Source organism: Prionailurus bengalensis, chromosome E3, assembly GCF_016509475.1.
Source record: "Prionailurus bengalensis isolate Pbe53 chromosome E3, Fcat_Pben_1.1_paternal_pri, whole genome shotgun sequence".
NCBI lineage: Eukaryota > Metazoa > Chordata > Mammalia > Carnivora > Felidae > Prionailurus > Prionailurus bengalensis.
Window position 1 is genome coordinate 41,531,240 of NC_057357.1, and position 17,813 is coordinate 41,549,052.

Below are 17,813 nucleotides of genomic sequence, written 5' to 3' on the forward strand. Positions count from 1 at the left end.
TGAGCGTTCTAGGAAAGTTGACTGTTAACTCCAGAGCCCAGGTTTCAGAATAGTAGCAGGGGAAGGCAACCTGCCTCCAGAATGGCTGGGAGTGCTTTAGGGAAACAGTGACACTCTGTCCTGGGCACATGGTCTGCTGTTTCTCCGCAGCGATGTCCGCCCACTGAAGTGGCATGGCAGGCAGCAGCTTCTTGCTGAGGATGGGGGGGGGGGGAACCTTGGGGACAGGAGGCAGAGAGGGGGAGGGGGAGGGGCAGGGTAAGGTCTGGACACTGCTTGTAGCGATACCCAGGGAGCAGACTTCCCCCTGGCTACTGAGAGGCCCCCCTCACACCCAGGGGCAGTGGGCTGGCCATTTATTTTTTGGCTTTTTGCTGTTAAGTTTTTTTGCCATTAATTTTTATATCCTTAAATGAACTTAACAGTATTCTCTTCAAGTATTTGATGAGAAAGGCCTGATTTCCAGGCATGCGGTTTTAAAGGCTGAAAACCTCTTGAATTTATGGGTGTGTGTTTAAGGGCTATTGTGGAATGGCTTGAAGCTTGACCTATTTCTCAATTTCTATTTTATTTTTATTCGCTTTTTTAAAAAAATTATTTATTTTTGAGAGAGAGAGAGAGAGAGAGAGAGAGAAAACAAGTGAGGGATGGACAGAGAGAGAAGGAGACACAGAATCCGGAGCAGGCTCCAGGCTTTGATCTGTCAACACAGAGCCTGACGTGGGGCTCCAACTCACGAGTGGTGAGATCATGACCTGAACTGAAGTCGGACCCTTAACTGACTGAGCCACACAGATGCCCTTCACTTACTTTCTAAGTTAAGCTCTGGGCCCAACATGGGACTTGAAATCACAACCCCAAGATCAAGAGCCACACGTTCCACTGACTGAGCTCCCTGGTGTGTTCTTACTTTGCCGGAATCATTTTAGGCATTTGTTCATTTGTGCTGAACTTTCATTAGAATTAGCTGATGGGGGCGTTTGGCTGGCTTAGTGGAGCAGCGACTCTTGAAGTTGAGGTCATGAGTTTGAGCCCCACGTTGGGCCTTGAACTTACTTTTGATAGATGCTAGATGCTAGATGTTAGATAGATTAATAGATAAAGCAAGCTTAAAACCAGAGGATGTGGCCTGTGAGTCCCCTTAACTGAGCGCACACACCTCTGCAGCTCGCTGACAGCAGGTGGACAACAGTTTGCCAAGTATTTTTCAGGGTGGAGACTGTTCTCATGAATTCTTTTTTTTTTTTTAATTTTTTTTTTCAACGTTTTTTATTTATTTTTGGGACAGAGAGAGACAGAGCATGAACGGGGGAGGGGCAGAGAGAGAGGGAGACACAGAATCGGAAACAGGCTCCAGGCTCTGAGCCATCAGCCCAGAGTCTGACGCGGGGCTCGAACTCACGGACCGCGAGATCGTGACCTGGCTGAAGTCGGACGCTTAACCGACTGTGCCACCCAGGCGCCCCGTCTCATGAATTCTTTTTTTTTTTTTTTTTTTAATTTCTTTTTTCAACGTTTATTTATTTTTGGGACAGAGAGAGACAGAGCATGAACGGGGGAAGGGCAGAGAGAGAGGGAGACACAGAATCGGAGACAGGCTCCAGGCTCTGAGCCATCAGCCCAGAGCCCGACGCGGGGCTCGAACTCACGGACCGCGAGATCGTGACCTGGCTGAAGTTGGACGCTTAACCGACTGCGCCACCCAGGCGCCCCATGAATTCTTAATAGAAGGTCACCGGGGAAGCTGAGAGTGTTTGGGACCAGCGAGTGACGCTGAGAGAGGGCAGAGGGAGCTTGGAGCAGGGACAGAGTGTCCGCACATGCCAGCAGCATCTGCCTGCTCGTGGGGCTCACGGCCATGGTGAGCGTCCCGCGTTGCGGCCCCGAAGGCCGTCCCCGCGCAGCGTGCTGGCGTGGGAATGAGCCCCGTCAGGCTCTCTCGGCAGGTCACGTCCTCACCCTTTAGTCAGGGATGCTCCAGGCGGGAGGCGGCTCAGGTCACCCCGGAGCGGGTGAACAGGGTGTCAAGACGTTGTCCCAGGTCGGCGGCCGAAGGAGCCGTCTGCGCCCGGGCTGCCCGTGTCGTCTGTGAGCCACCTGAGTGCAGGCACAGACGGCGAGTCCTTGGATGCTGGCCATTCCAGTGTGGTGGCCTCACCGAGGTCAGCGAGTGGCCTCGACTCCAGGCCTCACCGAGGGGCACAGCCAGGCAGCGCTCTGGGTCAGGGCTTGACCCTCACGCGAGGACAGGGGAGACGCACACGGCGGGGGGGGCGGGGGGGGCAAGCTCTGTCAGAGCGAGGCAGACAAGCTGACACCAGGCCTCCTCCTTGGCCCTTCCTGCCTGTCAGAAGGCTTTTCCGTTCAATAAAGAGATGACTGTTTTCAAGTGTGAGTACTTTCCCTGACTCCATTCCCCACCTGCCCGCTGTTGGCTGCCGGGTCTCTGGCCTCTCACGCCTTCCAGGCCAGGCCACCCCACCTCACTCTGTCCCCTGCTCTCACTTCCATATAAGAAGCCACATCTCCAAACTCTTTGGTGAGGCCCATTGCGCTCAGAATAAAAAGTGAAGCCCCCAGTGTGGTCCCTGGTGGGAGGGCCTGGCCTGGGCTTTGCCTTCTAACTTTCTGACCCCCCCACCCCACCCCACCCCCCGCTTCCTGCGTTTCTTCAGTGTCTCACGGGCCTCGGCACCTGAGGTATTTAACTTCCCTTAGTCTCAGTTCCTCGTCTCTGGAATGGGGATGATAAACGTACCTGTTTATGTAGGGAGTACATCTTACGTTCTTAACCTTTCTTATTTTTGACCGTACACTTGTGTTACGAAGGAAAGCTCTGGGGCAGAAGCAGTGCGCCAGAGCCTGCCACCTTCTCCTCTTTCCACTTGTTCCATTATTACTGTTCCTTCCCAGAACTTCTGTCACTGTTCAGTTTTCCGCAGAATTTTTAGAAACACAGAAACAAACAAAAACCCCCGAAAACAAAGAGCACAGAAACAGAAACCAAATCCCCACTTCTCTCCGGGCGTTTTCCCAGGAGCACTCTGGCCTGAGGGGGTGAGGCCCCAACTTGCTCCCACCACCCGTGTGTGTGGGCCTGTGAGGCCTGCGTGTGTTTTGTCTCTGGTTTGCAGGTGAGGAAACCAGGCCCGGCCACAGGACTAGCAGAGGGTGAGCGGGGAAGGTCCTGCTGCAAATGGAGAGGGCAGAGCCAGCGCTGTCTGGGCCCCAGCTCCAGGCTGTAGCTGCCCTCACGCGCGCGGCTGTGTGTGAGCAGGCCACGCAGGGGAGGAAGCCGGCGTTGGCCGCTGTTCACACAATGATGACGTCTTCTGGCTTTCCTTACACCTTGCGGAGTATGAGGGAAGACACCCGAGAGAAGGTGTGCGTGGCCCCTGCTTCCCGCCCGCACAACCGCAGGACTTCGTGCTTCCAGCCGGGGCCAGGTCTCCTGACCTCCCTTCTGTTGCAACGGCTACAGCAGTCGAGGGCATGCGCGTGGCCGGGCTCTGCACCCCCAGGGGCGACAGGGCTGAGCAAGGTGTGCAAGGACCAGGGGAGACAGGCTGGCCGTGAAGCGGTCACTGTGGAGGTGAGCCTTGGGTTCATACACTGTTCCGTCTACTACTCTACAAGGTCGACATTTCCTAGGATAAAAAATGTGTTCGGGGCGTCTGGGTGGCTCGGTCAGTTAGGCGTCCGTCTCGATACTGGCTCAGGTCGTGATCCCGAGGTCGTGGGTCCGAGCCCAGAATCAGGTTGCGTGCTGACAGCACAGAGCCTGCTTGGGATCCTCTGTCTCCCTGTCTCTCTGCCCCTACCCTTCACTCTTTTTCTCAAAATGAATAAACATTAAAAAAAAAAATGTGTTGTAGGGGCGCCTGGTTGGCTCAGTTGGTTGGGTGACCCACTTCAGCTCAGGTCATGACCTCGTAGTCGGTGAGTTCGAGCCCCGTGTCGGGCTCTGTGCTGACGGCTCGGAGCCTGGAGCCTGCTTCGGATTCTCTGTCTCCCCATCCTGCGCTCTGTCTGTCTCTCCCTCTCAAAAGTAAATAAACGTTAAAAAAAAACAATGTGTTCCTGAACTGATCAGACTAAACATATAGAGGAAAATCCAACAAGCAAAGTATCAGGGAGGATCTTTGACCCTGAGGTCAAATTTGGGGACATTTTGGAGTTTCCTTTGTCACCTCACAGGGCTGGGTGGCACAGACCCCAGCCTCAGACCGGGGATGCTTCTGGACTGGGCTGGGCGGCCCAGAAGCATGGACTCAAAGCCACAGTCACCCCAGGAGCACGGGCCTCAAACTGGGTGCAGGCGAGTCTGGCTTCTGGCAGAAGGCACGTTATCCTAGCCCATAGCGACTCCTGCAGAAAACTTTGTAACAAAACAGCCAGTCCGCAGCGACAGGTGAGCAGGTACGCAGAGGGTGAGCCACCGGAAGCAGAGGCCAGAGTGACCCTCGGGAAGGCTCCGGACAGGGGGTCTCAGACAGCCTATAAAATGTAAGTGCTCTCAAGTCCAGAAGATCACAGTTTACCCGACAGGTTCTCCAGGGGACAGGAAACAGTGATGCAGCAACTTTGAAGCAGCCAATTAGATCTTGTGGGCCGGTGCCTTGTGAGGGTGGAGCAGTCCTCGCCAGCCGCCCGGCTCACCGGCCCGGGGCGCACCGTGCAGGAGCACCCGTAATGTGGCCAGTGTGCCTGAGGAGGCGCACTTTCAACGTATATAATTTTGATTGAATTTAAGTAGCACACGAAGCTAGTATCCACCACAGCGGACGATTTAAGAACTTAAGATCGACAACAGCCGTCATAAAAGTCCCATGGACAGATTCAGCAGATGAGTCACTTGGAAGAGGGTGAGCCAGAGGAAATGATCCTCAAGGTGGCAGGGAAGAAGAAGGATGGATCGGTCTTCACGTCGAGGGCGCGCAGCGACGTCGGAGAACGCCAGCCGCGGAGGAAGAAAAGACCTTCGAGGAGCAGTGGTTGGTCTCACACTTGGGAGTGAAGGATGGCCACGGCCACGAGGGTTCTGTGCACGGTGCCGGAGGATACCGCGCGCCGACTGAAAGGCCCCCAGCGGACACCTGAAGTGCTGAAGTGGTCAGCGCGGGTCAGTAAGAACTAATAAACGTATAGGTCACGACACTCATGTCTTGGGCTTAAGGATACACCCACAGGGAATTAAATTCTGTGCTGCAGCAATTGCCTGCCAGCTGGGGGCGCACAAGTCAATGCTGCCACGCTGCCTTGAGGCCCTAGGATTGCCCAGAAGGAGAAGGCCGGGGCACCAGCCCACTTCACCGTCTGCTCAGGGAGGACCTCTGCTCTGATCTCTGTGGCGGTAGAACTCCTCTACTGATTGACCTGTGCGCGCAGTCTAGAATTGCTTGAGCTGGTAGGGTGTAGGTATTCGGCAAAGGGACAGGTCTGGACACAGCAGTGACCCTGCTAGGGGCAGGGCTTGGCCAAGCCCGGCAGGTGGCACCGAACAGAGGGCTTTCAGGTTGAGACATAGACGCCAAGCTGACCGGGGTCAGGAGGTGGGTGGCATGGTGCTTGGTACCCGCGGTTGGTACCGACGGCTTGTTTATTGTCTCTGTGCTGGCCGCTGCCGAGCACACAGCCAGTGAGCCAGCGTGGATGGGGGGTCGGAGCAGGGGCCGTAACAAGGATTAGCGTCATTTCAGATGAAGAAAATCAACAGAGGAGAGAGCGAGCCCGTGTGGCCTCCTTGACTCATTAGCTGGGAGGCCCATCTGTCACCTCAGCAGCTGACCAGAGACCTCCTGGCTCGCTAGGAAGGACCGTGTGGGGTGTGCGTGTCTGGCCCCCGACAGTCCCTGCAGACCAGTGTGGACACAGGAGGCACAGTGGGGCCAGCTGGTCACAGGAGCGTGGCGGTCTTGCCTCCCCACCTGAGCCGGCAGAGCTGTGGCCAGACAGACACCCGAGCGCTCCTCTGGAGCACCGAGCGGACTCACTGCTAAATCACTCAGGGCGTTACCTTTGTGTCTCCACGGACGGGCACGTCACGTGAAGCAGAATGCAGTGTGCACCTGCACTTCCGAGTAAAAATCACAAGCCTCTTCCTCGGGGCGTTTGAGGTCGACGGGAGCTTCCCTGTGGGGCAAGGGCGCACGTTTACGCTCCGGGCAGTCGGGCAGGGGGACAGGCCTAATCTCCATTTCACGTTTCGCCTGGGGAGAGTGCTAGTTAGGGGACATCCTTCATCACAGGATTTCTAGGAGATGAGAGGTCTCCCTACGCGGAGAAGTTAGGCCGTTCAGGGCAGACATCCTACTGAGCATAACTGGAAATGTTGAGACCTGGTTTTGTTCTTCTGTCTTTATTTATTAAAAAAAAATTTCTTTTTAACGTTTGTTTATTTTTGAGACAGAGAGAGACAGAGCATGAACAGGAGGGGCAGAGAGAGAGGGAGACACAGAATCTGAGGCAGGCTCCAGGCTCTGAGCTGTCAGCACAGAGCCCGACGCGGGGCTCGAACTCACGGACCGCGAGATCATGACCTGAGCCGAAGTCGGACGCCCAACCGACCGAGCCACCCGGGCACCCCTGTTCTTCTGTCTTTTATCTGGCTGAAGGCTTCGCAGAGCTACCCAAGCAGCAAGGCGCGCAGCCCCGTTCAGGGAGGAGGGAGCCCAGGTGGGCGAGCCTGGCAGTATGGCTCTTGGGCCCCGGCAGGCCGGGGCCTGTCTAGGAGGGAGGTGCCCTGCCCTCGAGGAGGGACACACTTGCAGGACGCGAGCCCTCCCGTCTCCCCGGTCTGCAGCCTCACCCAGCATCTCTCAGTTCCTGACAGTGGATTAAGGTGGCTGGGGACCCTGGTGCCCCAGCCACATGCCCTGTCACACGTATGTGCTCTGGAGAAGGATGTGTCATCCCTGGCTGCCACGGTGGAAGGGTTTTCCCACACAGTGTCTGGCCCTCTGTCCAAAATAATCAGATACTGAATGAAAAATAACCATGTGCTCAGGGATATACGACAATGGGATGATAAAAAGAGAGGGAAGGGGACATCTGGGGGGCTCAGTCGGTTAGGCATCTGACTTTGGCTCACATCACGATCTCAGGGTCCCTGAGTTCGAGCCCCGCATCGGGCTCTGTGCTGACAGCTCCAAGCCAGGAGCCTGCTCTGGATTCTGGGTCTCCCTCTCTCTTTCTCCCTTTCTCTCAAAAATAAGCATTAAAAAGAAAGAAAGAAAACCACGGGAATCCAGATAACACAGTTAACAGACACCCTCTTGGTGAAAATCTCAGTGCTGGGGCAGGGAATGCCAGAGAGTGCGGGCGCGTTCCTAGGCCGACAGGGCCGTGCCGAGTATGAGCAGAAAAGAAATGAATGGGTTGTAATCCATTGGATGAAGCCATCTGAGGTCCACACGGATGTAAATGAATGCAGATGGAGAGAACATCTTCCTTACGGTAGAACACCAGCCAGCTGTGGGTGTGCCGCCAAAGGAAGGGGTTGGAAAATCACCGGGTGGTAACAGTTCGTATGTATCTCAGTATGTCCCCGCAATTGCCTATTTGATAACAAAAGAAAAATAATGAAGTGGAAAAAATTGGCTGGCACTTGGTTTGCTACCAGTCCTGGGACGAACCCACCTGGTGCTCTTGATGTGATTCAGCATCACTTCTGTGACATTCCTGCCCAAGAGTGCCCAGTGAGTGTCACCACAAGGAAATAGTGAACCGTTGTGTAGGGTAACTGCCTGGACTCTTGAGAACGTCGTGTTGGTAAGGACGAGGGCCCAGGTTAAAGGAGGCAGGAGGGAGAAAAACACTCTACGGTCCATAACCGGGCAGCGAAACACATCTGAGCTTGTCTTCTGGGTCGGCAGGCCGCATCATGTCGGTGTTGAACCGCCTCTGCCCCTGTTCCGGGGGCACGTCTGGGCTCAGCGCAGGGAGCAAGGCCTTATGGGCGAGGGGTTGGTGTGCGCCTGGCCTGAGCGCTGGGAGTGGGAGAGGCTGCCGGCAGCCAGCCTGGGAAGGCCCCTGGCCTTCCGTGGAGTGGGCCACATTTCCCGGTGTCCCCGGGGGACGGATCTCTGGTCCAGACCCGGGGCTTGATGCCATGATCCTGGGATTGTGTTGTGATCTTTACAGGAACTACTGACCGAAGGGTTACTTTATTAGAGAGAGGAGATGGAAAATAAACAGCCAGAAGAAGGCAAGAAAGAAGCAAAAAACACGGTCTAGAAGGACAGACAGCAGATAACAAGGTGGTGGACAACCCCTGTTCCCTTAGTAGTCACACCAGATGCAGCAGGACCAAATTGTTTGATTGGAAGAAAGATTGTCCAGCTGGATCTTAACAAGGCTAGCTTTCCCAGCAGACACACGAAAGTAGAATAACAAGTTAAACATGAAAAGATGGAAAACCCAAGTCCTGCAAACGGCATCCCAGGAGAAAAGGCAGCACAGAGGCAGGATGTTCCCGGTTGGGCATATGTGGGCCCGTCCAGGTTTTATTCTGAGAACATCGAAAGGGACAGAGCAGTGGGCATTTTTCTGGCCGCAGCACCTGGGAGGTTGGCTACGTTTGCTGTGCCCGTGTGTGTGTGTGCGTGTGTGTGAGCACACGCACGCTCTCCCTGTCTCCGTTTCTGGCTGTCTTGTAGGGACATGGGCTCCCCCACATGACATTTCCTCTCGCAGGTCATTGGCCAGAACTTTCTGTGGTGTCAGCCTGCAGCGAAGGCCCAGGGCACTAACGGTCTTGATTCCAAGAGCCAGCTTTATTGTCTACAAGTTTAAAAGGGGAAAAGATAACCGATAACTCTTCCTCTCTTCTTTTTTATTATTTTAAAAAATGTATTTATATATTTCGAAAGAACGAGAGGGTGAGGGGCAGAGAGAGAGATCTTAAGCAGGCTCAGAGCTGTCAGTGCAGACCCCGACGTTGGGCTCAAACTCGGGAACCGTGAGATCATGACCTGAGCTAAAGTCGGACGCTCAACTGACTGAGCCCCCCAGGCACCCCTTCCTCTTCTGTTCTGTCTGGTGTGGCTCTTTCTTCTTTCTTCCCTTTGTCATCTGGACTCAGAGCTCATGTACGTAGTGGGCTTGGCTCTGTGCTGCAGGCTGTGGAACATTAAACCATGTTGTTCTTGCTTTTCACCTAAAGATGGACTTTTTTTGTTGATTTTTTTTTTTACATTTATTTATTTATTTATTTATTTATTTATTTATTTATTTATTTAAAATTTTTTTTTTTCAACGTTTATTTATTTTTGGGACAGAGAGAGACAGAGCATGAACGGGGGAGGGGCAGAGAGAGAGGGAGACACAGAATCGGAAACAGGCTCCAGGCTCTGAGCCATCAGCCCAGAGCCTGGCGCGGGGCTTGAACTCACGGACCGCGAGATCGTGACCTGGCTGAAGTCGGACGCTTAACCGACTGCGCCACCCAGGCACCCCTACATTTATTTATTTTTGAGACACAGAGACAGAGCACAACTGGGGGAGGGGCAGAGAGAGAGAGAGAGAGACACACACACACACAAAGAATCTGAAGCCGGCTCCAGACTTCGAGCTGTCAGCACAGAGCCCGACGCGGGGCTCCAAGTCACGAACTGTGAGATCATGACCCAAGCCGAAGTCAGATGCTCAACCAACTGAGCCACCCAGGCACCCCAAGATGGACTTTTTTATACATGTGGGAGGCACGCTGGGGAACTGTCTGAGGCGTAAGACACACAGTCTTGGACACATCGGAGTCGAAGGCTATGTCCTGCTGGACGGGGTTCTTGCATAGGGGGAGGGCAAAGGTGAGCAGGTGCAGGGGTGGAGCGCGTGCTCTGCGGGCTTGGGCTTCCAAGCCGGGATGCCTTTTCCTCTTTAAGTTGGAGTTTTTTTTCTCGTTTGACCAAATGAGTGTTTACAGAAAGTAACCAAAGTTTAATATTCCTTACTCGTAATGGTGAAACTGAAAAAACAGTTTAGCACTTAGCCTGTGATCTGGATTCCAGTGCTGTGGTTATTATGGTGACGATATTGGTGGTTTTATGTTTTTAAGTATAGAAGAGGAATAACAGTGTCATTTAAAAATAATGTTTTGAAAAAAAAAAAAAATTTTAAAAAAAATAAAATAAAAATAATGTTTTATGGTGGGACGGCTGGCTGGCTCCGTCGTTGCACTTGATCTCCAGGTCATGAGTTTGAGCCCCATGTTGGATGTAGAGCCTACTTTTTACAAAAATTGTTTAAAGTAATAAAAATGAAATTGTATGATTCTTAAAGAGTTTTGATGTGGCAGGCTCTCATCATTCTGTCTGCTTCACGGTAGGAATGATCTAGATAAGGAAATGTACACAGGCACAAGACCAGGGACAGGCATCGGTGTCTCTGTCCTCGTCCCCATCCCTTCCTATGAGCCCTTGGACGGGACATGTTGTGTACTAGGAGCCTTTGGGCCCTGCCCCTGCTCCCAGCTGGCTGGAACCCGTTAGTGGCCTCCCCAGAGGCTTTGGCGGCTGTGGGTGGGTGGGTCAGAGAAACTGCGTGGTGTTGGACGGTGACCTACTCCTTTCTGGAGACGGACGTGGAGCACGTTTCCTGAGCCAGCACAGAACTTCGGTGGCTGTGTCTCCATCCGGTGCTGTGGCCTCATTGGCCAGAATAGGAGGACCACCTGGCTGGCACTTTTCTCATTTTCGTGGCCTCAGGTGCCACCTCTCCTGAGACCGGATGCCAAGGCCCCCGGGGAGTTGGTCCCCCTTCGATCGGGCCTCTCTTCTGGCCGTGCTGCCTGGCCCTGCACGTCCTGCATGATGGGGTTCAGGGTACCGAGGGGCCTGGTCCCCAGTCTCGTTAGGGCACCTTTTTCTGAGTCTGTGCGTGGCACGAATCGGGCCCAGTGAGGCGATGGTTGTCCACAGGGGTTCCGTCCCCGTAGAGACGGTCTCCTCTCCCTCTCTGCACTGAGGACACTGGAGTCTGAGGGCCACCGTGATGTGCCCCAGGTCCCCGCGCTTGGCGCACGCTGGGCACTGTGGGTCGTGGTGCGCTCGACAGAGTGAGGCCGGGGCTCCCGACGGGGCGGCAGTCGGGCGGGTCCTGCGAGGCCCCCATATCCCGGCAGCCATCACAGAACATCTTCGATTTCCCTGAGCCCCTTGTCGCTACCGGAGGGCAATCTGGGAGGAGGAGGTGCCTGGCGGGGCGTGGGGGGGGGGGTTCCTTGACAGGAGAACAGCACGGCCCCCAGAAGTCATTGCCCCCAGAAGTCATTGCGGTGTGACTGGCCCCGAGGGTGCCCGGGAGCTCGGTCCATTGAGCGTCCAACTCCACACCCGGCGGGCAGCTTGCAGCCTCCGTAGACGCACGTTTACCTTCACCCCCGGCTCCCGCCTGCGTCCCGTGAGCCTTGTCACACTCGTGCGCCAGAGTCCCGGCTGGCTCCTTGAAGGGGTCGTGGCCTCCTGTGGCCTCAGACTCTGGGGAGAAGCAGCGGGGGTAGGGGCACCGGTGTCGCTGCTGCTGGTGGTGGAGGTGCGCCCCGCTGTGCGGCAAGTAAGCCTGCCAGCAGCGTTCTTTAGAAGGCCCGAGAGCAGAATGGCACACGTCCCGTTTGTAGTGACATGCATAAAAGCGCAAACCGAGGTGACAAGTGTGTGCGCACTTACACGTCTGCCTAAATGCACGCCAAAGATCCGGAAGATGCCCGGGGCTTAACCGATCCCTCTGGGAAGAGCAGAGGGGCCGGAGGCAGGACGGAGGCACCGGCCCCTTGTGCTGTGTTTTCTGGATTCTTTACATGCGCGGTTCATAAATCGGTATCTGCACGGATACTCGCCCGTGGATGTGGGTGATTGCGCACGTGTCCTTGGGCTGCTGCTGACCTTTGATCCCTGTTTACAGGTGCGGGTCATGGCGGGAGCCTGCCAACCCCTACTACGTCAGCTCCGGCTACGCCCTCGCCCCGGCCACCAGTGCCAATGACAGTGAGCAGCAGAGCCTATCCAGTGATGCCGACAGCCTGTCCCTCACCGACAGCAGCGTGTGAGTCCCCCCTTCTTGGGCGAACCCCGGCAGGACCCCCGCTGCTGCACGGACAGTCCGCGCTGCGGGACGTGTCCTTGATGGTCCCGGGGCTGCAGCTACTGCTTCTCCCCAGGCCAAGGCTGCTGGGACCTTTGAAAGAGAAGAAACTAAGGAAGCAGATTCCAGAGCTGCCCAGATTCTCATGCCGTGCTTCAGTTTTGTCTTCGGCGTTCGGTCTGGGGTTCGCTTTACAGACAGGTGGCCAAGCAGGGTGGGCGGTGGGGGTGCAGGCCTCCTGTGGCAGGGCTGCTTCCTGGGCAGGGGTGCCTCTCCGTACTTGTCACTGTTCAAAATCTACTCCCTGTCACCTACTTGGCATAGGGGATGGGAAGACAGGAGCCGGAGGGGAGTCGTTACAGCTGGTTCCGGGCCAGCCCCACTCCCTGGTCGATTCAGGGACAGCTACTGGGGCTGCAACACATCTCTGAGGCCTCAGTGACCATCAAGAACCACCTTGAGCCTTAGCGGCCCTCGGTCGTGACAGTGGACCGTATTCTCCCATCGTCCTCCCCAGGGAAGCCCTCCCTTTGTGAGAAAGTACTTATTTTCCAACACTCTTCCTTTGCTTTGGTAGGTGGCTTTTTGGGACCACCCAAAGAGTGGTGTAAAACACCCTGTTGTTATATCAGGGCATTGCCCAACCAGCCTATCAACGTCATGTGGGGTCTTGGCCACCCATGAACATCAGACGTACCCAGCTCTAAGACTGTGTGCCATTCGCCATCTGACCACCACTGATGGCAAGTCCCGGCCAGGGCCAGGGGCTGGGGGCCGAACCGCGGGCACCCTCCCCGCACAGAGGCTGCAGGGGTGTGGGCCAGGACCACCAGTGGGGCGGGGAGTGGGGTGGGGGGGTGGGCAGCAACTGTCAACCAGTCGCTGGGGGATTTCTTCCCCAGCCAGCTTGTTTCTTCACGGGAAACATTTTGGAAAATCAGGTAGGGTTAAATAAGAAAGAAAAAAAAGGGTTACTAAACCCTTTTTTAAATTTGTGGTCCCACTTTCTGCACCATTTTCATACTTGCTGCCTCCCCTTTGCCTACGCCCCTGCCTGTGGTGTGCACTCGCCGCTTCTGCAGGCTACCCTGTGTCGCCGCGCATCCAGGGCCCATTTCTCTTTTCCTCTTTGGTGGCCACATGGTGGTGATGTCACAAGACGGGTCTCTCCCTTTGGGTTCAACTTGTGTGTGTATATTGACTATTTCATCCATCTTTGTGTCACATCTTTTTTTTTTTTTATTTAACGTTTATTTATTATAGAGAGACAGAGAGAGACAGAAAAGAGCATGGGAGGGGCAGAGAGAGGGGGAGACACAGAATCTGAAGCCGGCTCCAGGCTCTGAACTGTCAGCACAGAGCCTGATGCGGGGCTGGAACTCACAAATCACAAGATCGTGACCTGAGCCAAAGTCGGATGCCCAACCGACTGAACCACCCAGGTGCCTCCCCCCCTTTGTTTTAGTTTATTTTTAGAGAGAGAGAGAGCAAGCGGGGAGGGGGGGGCAGAGAGAGGGAAAAAGAGAATCCCAAGGAGGCTCAACCAACTGAGCCCCTCAGCCCTCAGCCACCCCCTTTGCATCACATCTTTAAGATAAAATGTTGACGTGTTTTTAGCAGTTTCTTACTTGAAATGACTGTGCTTTTAGCTGTGCCCACTGTGACCCCCACTCGCACCTGACGGCTCGGGATCGTGCTTTCGTGCTGTTTGGTTTTCTCCTCCCAGAAACTGGTTACTACAATGAAGATTCGTTTGCCAGCACATTTTTCTCGTAAAGTCTGTTAATTCACTGTAAGAAAAGGCCATATGTTTGCTAAAGGGAAGATCTAAAGTTTTTAAAGTATTTTTTTCCTGATATTCTGTTCATGTTGGCTTACTCTAAGACTGAGAAACATAGGAATAGTAGGGGCGCCTGGGTGGCTATTGGTTAAGCGTCCGACTTTGGCTCAGGTCATGATCTCATGGTTCGTGAGTTTGAAGCCCGTGTTGGGCCCTGTGCTGACAGCACAGAGCCTGCTTGGGATCCTGTGGCCCCCTGTCTCCCTGCCCCTCCCCTACTTGTGTGCACTCCCTCTCTCCCTGTCTCCCTGTCTCCCTCTCTCCATCTCAAAAAATAAACATTAAAAACATTTTCCCCCTCTTTCCTTCTGCTCCCTCCCCTGTGTGTGTGTGCTCTCCCTCTTTCTCTCAAGTAAAAAACAAACAAACAAACAAACATAATAATAATAAATAAATAAATATATGCTTTTTAAAAATTTTTTTCAAAAAAACGTAGGAATAAATTTAGAATGTATTTGAATATACGTCAGAGGCAAAAAGTAGCACGGTGTGTTTCTTTACATTATTTCTCCTGGGCACAGCTGCCCTCAGCACGTCAACCACACAGTAAAAACGGTGGCATGGCTCACTAGACTTTGGACGTGGGCGTCCAAAGACAGTGCCTCATCCGGAGGCATGTGGGACCTTTAACCAGTGCCTGGTCAAAGCGTATGAGAAACAAGTTGGTGGCTCGGGACACCTGGGCAAAACCCTCCGGGCAGATGACGACATCTTTTAATGCATTTGACTTGCCTGCTGCTTGACAGCTGTCCCCTGAGGTGCCCCTGCTGGAGTGCTGAGCCAGTCACACTGCACACCCAGCTGGTGCCCTGATAGCCGGGACACCGAGGCAGTGACAGGAGAGATGGGCTGTCCCAGCCTCGTTCTGCCTCATTCAGCCAAAGTCTACCCTTTCCACCCAGACCAGGGCTCTCAGGAATATGATTTTAAGAGGAGAATGTTGCATCCCTGCCTGTAAGCAAAGCCGCCGAGCTGGGGGCCCAGCAGTTAAGAAATGAGATCAGAATTGTGTGCACGTGTGGATCCTGCTGGCAAGTAGGAGCACTGCTCTGAGAGCGCCCCAGCCCTGTCCCCCCACACCCCCTTCCCTGGGCCGTGCTCGGGAAGGAGGCCAGGGGACGCAGATCTTCACCCACTGGAGGCCAGGGAGGCCGAGGTCTTTCAACAGCCAGATGGTTTACAGACCCCTCCCTTCCAGCTGTCAGAGCTGGGAACCCGCTCAGGAGTTCTTCAGTGAGGAAGAGGTGGGGACCCAGAGGAGCCACTCTCTCTAGGCATCCTGCTCTGGCGGGCATCGTCACGTCACAGTGGCTCCTGTTGGCCACTGTGCTTCTTAGCGTAGATATAAAGTGCGGAGAGGACTGGAGAGCTGGAGGGATCGGGTCCGTGCAGTGGGTGAGGTGTTAGAGCTGGCATGTGTCTTGAGTAGGTACATTCAGTCATGTACAGACAACATGTGATTTGATTCATACATTTATTACAATCTTCAAGAGGGTTTATAACTAAAACTTACATCAAGGAAGCTAATTTGTGTACCCTCAGAGAGAGAACGCTGCCTTTCCAGTCTACCTTGGAAGACAGCAGGTAATATAGAACCTGGGAGATCTGTTCCAGTGGGATCTAAATTGTCTTGGCTGTCCATGTTTTGGTCTGTTTACAGCACCGCTGCCAGACAGGCACCTGGGCGTTCAGTGACAGGTCAGTGAATGTTTCAGGCTTTGTGGCCACATACGGTCTCTGTCACATATTCCTTTCCTGCTTTTCTTCACCCCCAATTTTATTTTTTTTTATGTTTTTATTTATTTTTGAGACAGAGAGACAGAGCATAAGCAGGGGAGGGGCAGAGAGAGAGGGAGACACAGAATCTGAAGCAGGCTCCAGGCTCTGAGCTGTCAGCACAGAACCCGACGCGGGGCTCAAACTCACAAACCGCGAGATTGTGACCTGGGCCGAAGTCAGATGCTTAACCGACGGAGCCACCCAGGCGCCCCTTCCCCTTCAAGTTTTGAGAGAGAACACAAGTGGGGGAGGGGCAGAGGGAGAGAGCAAGAATCTTAAGCAGGCTCTATGCTCAGTGTGGGACCCGACAGGGGCTCGATCCCGCGACTCCGGGATCATGACTTGAGCTGAAATGAAGAATAAAATGAAATGACGCTCATCCTACTGAGCCACCGAGGTGCCCCTTGTCCACTGCTTTAGAAAACGGAGACACCCTTGTTAGCTCTCCGGCCGTAGAGAGCAGGCCTCGCCAGCTGCACTTCCCTGAGCTGTTTGTCTTGCACTCACGCCGGGCTCTCTCTCCTCCGGACAGGGATGGAGTCCCGCCGTACAGGACCCGTAAGCAGCACCGCCGGGAGATGCAAGAGAGCGTCCAGGTCAACGGGCGGGTGCCCCTACCTCACATCCCTGTAAGTTCTGGCCGCGCAGCCCTGCGCCCTGTCTCCTGGGCCCTCTGGGACCATGCCCACCCTTTCTCCCTCCACCCCTGGCCACTGTGGCACTGAGCAGCGGGAAGGGCATTGCTTCCCGCGGGCTCAGCTCATGTCCAGGCATAGCGTGTGGTCAACACGAGGTCACGCCCTGCAGGCTGGCGAGGACAGCGTGGGCGACTTGTAGGCCCACTCGTTCCCTTCACAGGGGCAGGGAGGGCCTCACGTAGCACCTGCTGTGCAGTCTTCCCGTCCTGCTAAGTGACGTGCTGCTCCTCGATGTGGGAGAGCAGCTCTGAACCCCTGTCCCTGGCTCGATACCGGGCCCGGCCCCTGCACGGGCCACCTCACTGTGGCTCCATGCGGAAGCCTGACGGTGGCGATGCTCAGCGCCTCTGATCCCAAGTTACTGTGAGCGCTTGCTGTGGGAGGTGCCTCAGCTTCGCCTCCTGGGAGGAAATAGTGAGGTGACAGTAGTCCCCCCGACTGTGGGAGCCGGAGGGGGGGCTTCGCAGAGCAGGCAGGCAGCCCGCCCCCACCTGCAGAGACCTCTTTATCTTGGCGTGCCGACCGAACGGGAAAGACTTCTCAGGGAAGAGAAGGAGGGCTTGCAGGAGTCTCAAACCGTTGGTGCTGCGAGCAGCTGTCCGCGGTTCCTGTGCAGGTGAAGGGGACGTCTCTCGGGGTCACCGCACACTCATCCGTGGCCAGTTCTTTGCTTAGAGTCTTTTAGCTAATTTCCAGGTAAGAAAGGTGATTTTTATGGTTGAGCAGAAAGGTTGTGGGTGTGTTCTTGCTTCTGAGAAGAGGATGGGTGGTCAGTGTTAGGGGCACCTGGGGGACTCCGGTCGGTTCAGTGTCATGACCTCAGGTTCGGCTCAGGTCATGACCTCACTGCTGGCGGAGTCAGGCCCCGTGTCGGGCTCTGTGCTGTGCTGACAGCGCGGAGCCTGCCTGTGATTCTCTTCCTCCCCCTCTCTCTCTCTCCCTCTCTCTCTCTCTCTCTTTCTCTCTCTGTGCCTCTCCCTGCTTGCGTGCTTTCTAAATAAATAAATAAATGTTTAAAAAAAGGAAAAAACAGAAAAGCCTGGTCAAGCATCTTGTCACCTCCCAGCACAGACTTGACCTAAGCCAGGCGCCGACAGCGTGTGCTCGGGAGGAGTGCATGCTGCTGCCGGTGGTCTGTGTGCGCGTGTGTGCCTGCGTGTGCGTGTACGCTGCCGGGGCCCCTCAGGGCTCCCCCGTAGGGAGCACCAGCCGGAGTCGGAGCGCAGCCGGGGCCTGCACACATCTTCACCTCGCTGTAGGCTGGTGCGTGTGTCTCCTAGCTCTCTTCAGAGATCTTTTTTGTTCTTTGTGTTTTGTGGTTTTTTTAAGGGTTATTTATTTATTTTTAGAGAGGGGGCAGGGAGTGGGGGAAGGGCAGGGAGAGAGGGAGACAGAGAATCCCAAGTAGGCTCTGTACT

General features: G+C 54.8%; 1 protein-coding gene across 2 annotated transcripts in view; it reads left to right on the forward strand.

Moving 5' to 3' along the window:
• The window catches only part of AXIN1 (axin 1), a 63,784-nt gene that overhangs the window by 27,529 nt on the left and 18,442 nt on the right, over positions 1-17,813 (forward strand). For both annotated transcript variants that reach the window (XM_043561154.1, XM_043561155.1), the window contains exons 3-4: positions 11,899-12,039; positions 16,230-16,326. In XM_043561154.1, the coding sequence (XP_043417089.1) occupies positions 11,899-12,039; positions 16,230-16,326 (238 nt within the window). The remainder of the gene's footprint in view (positions 1-11,898; positions 12,040-16,229; positions 16,327-17,813) is intronic.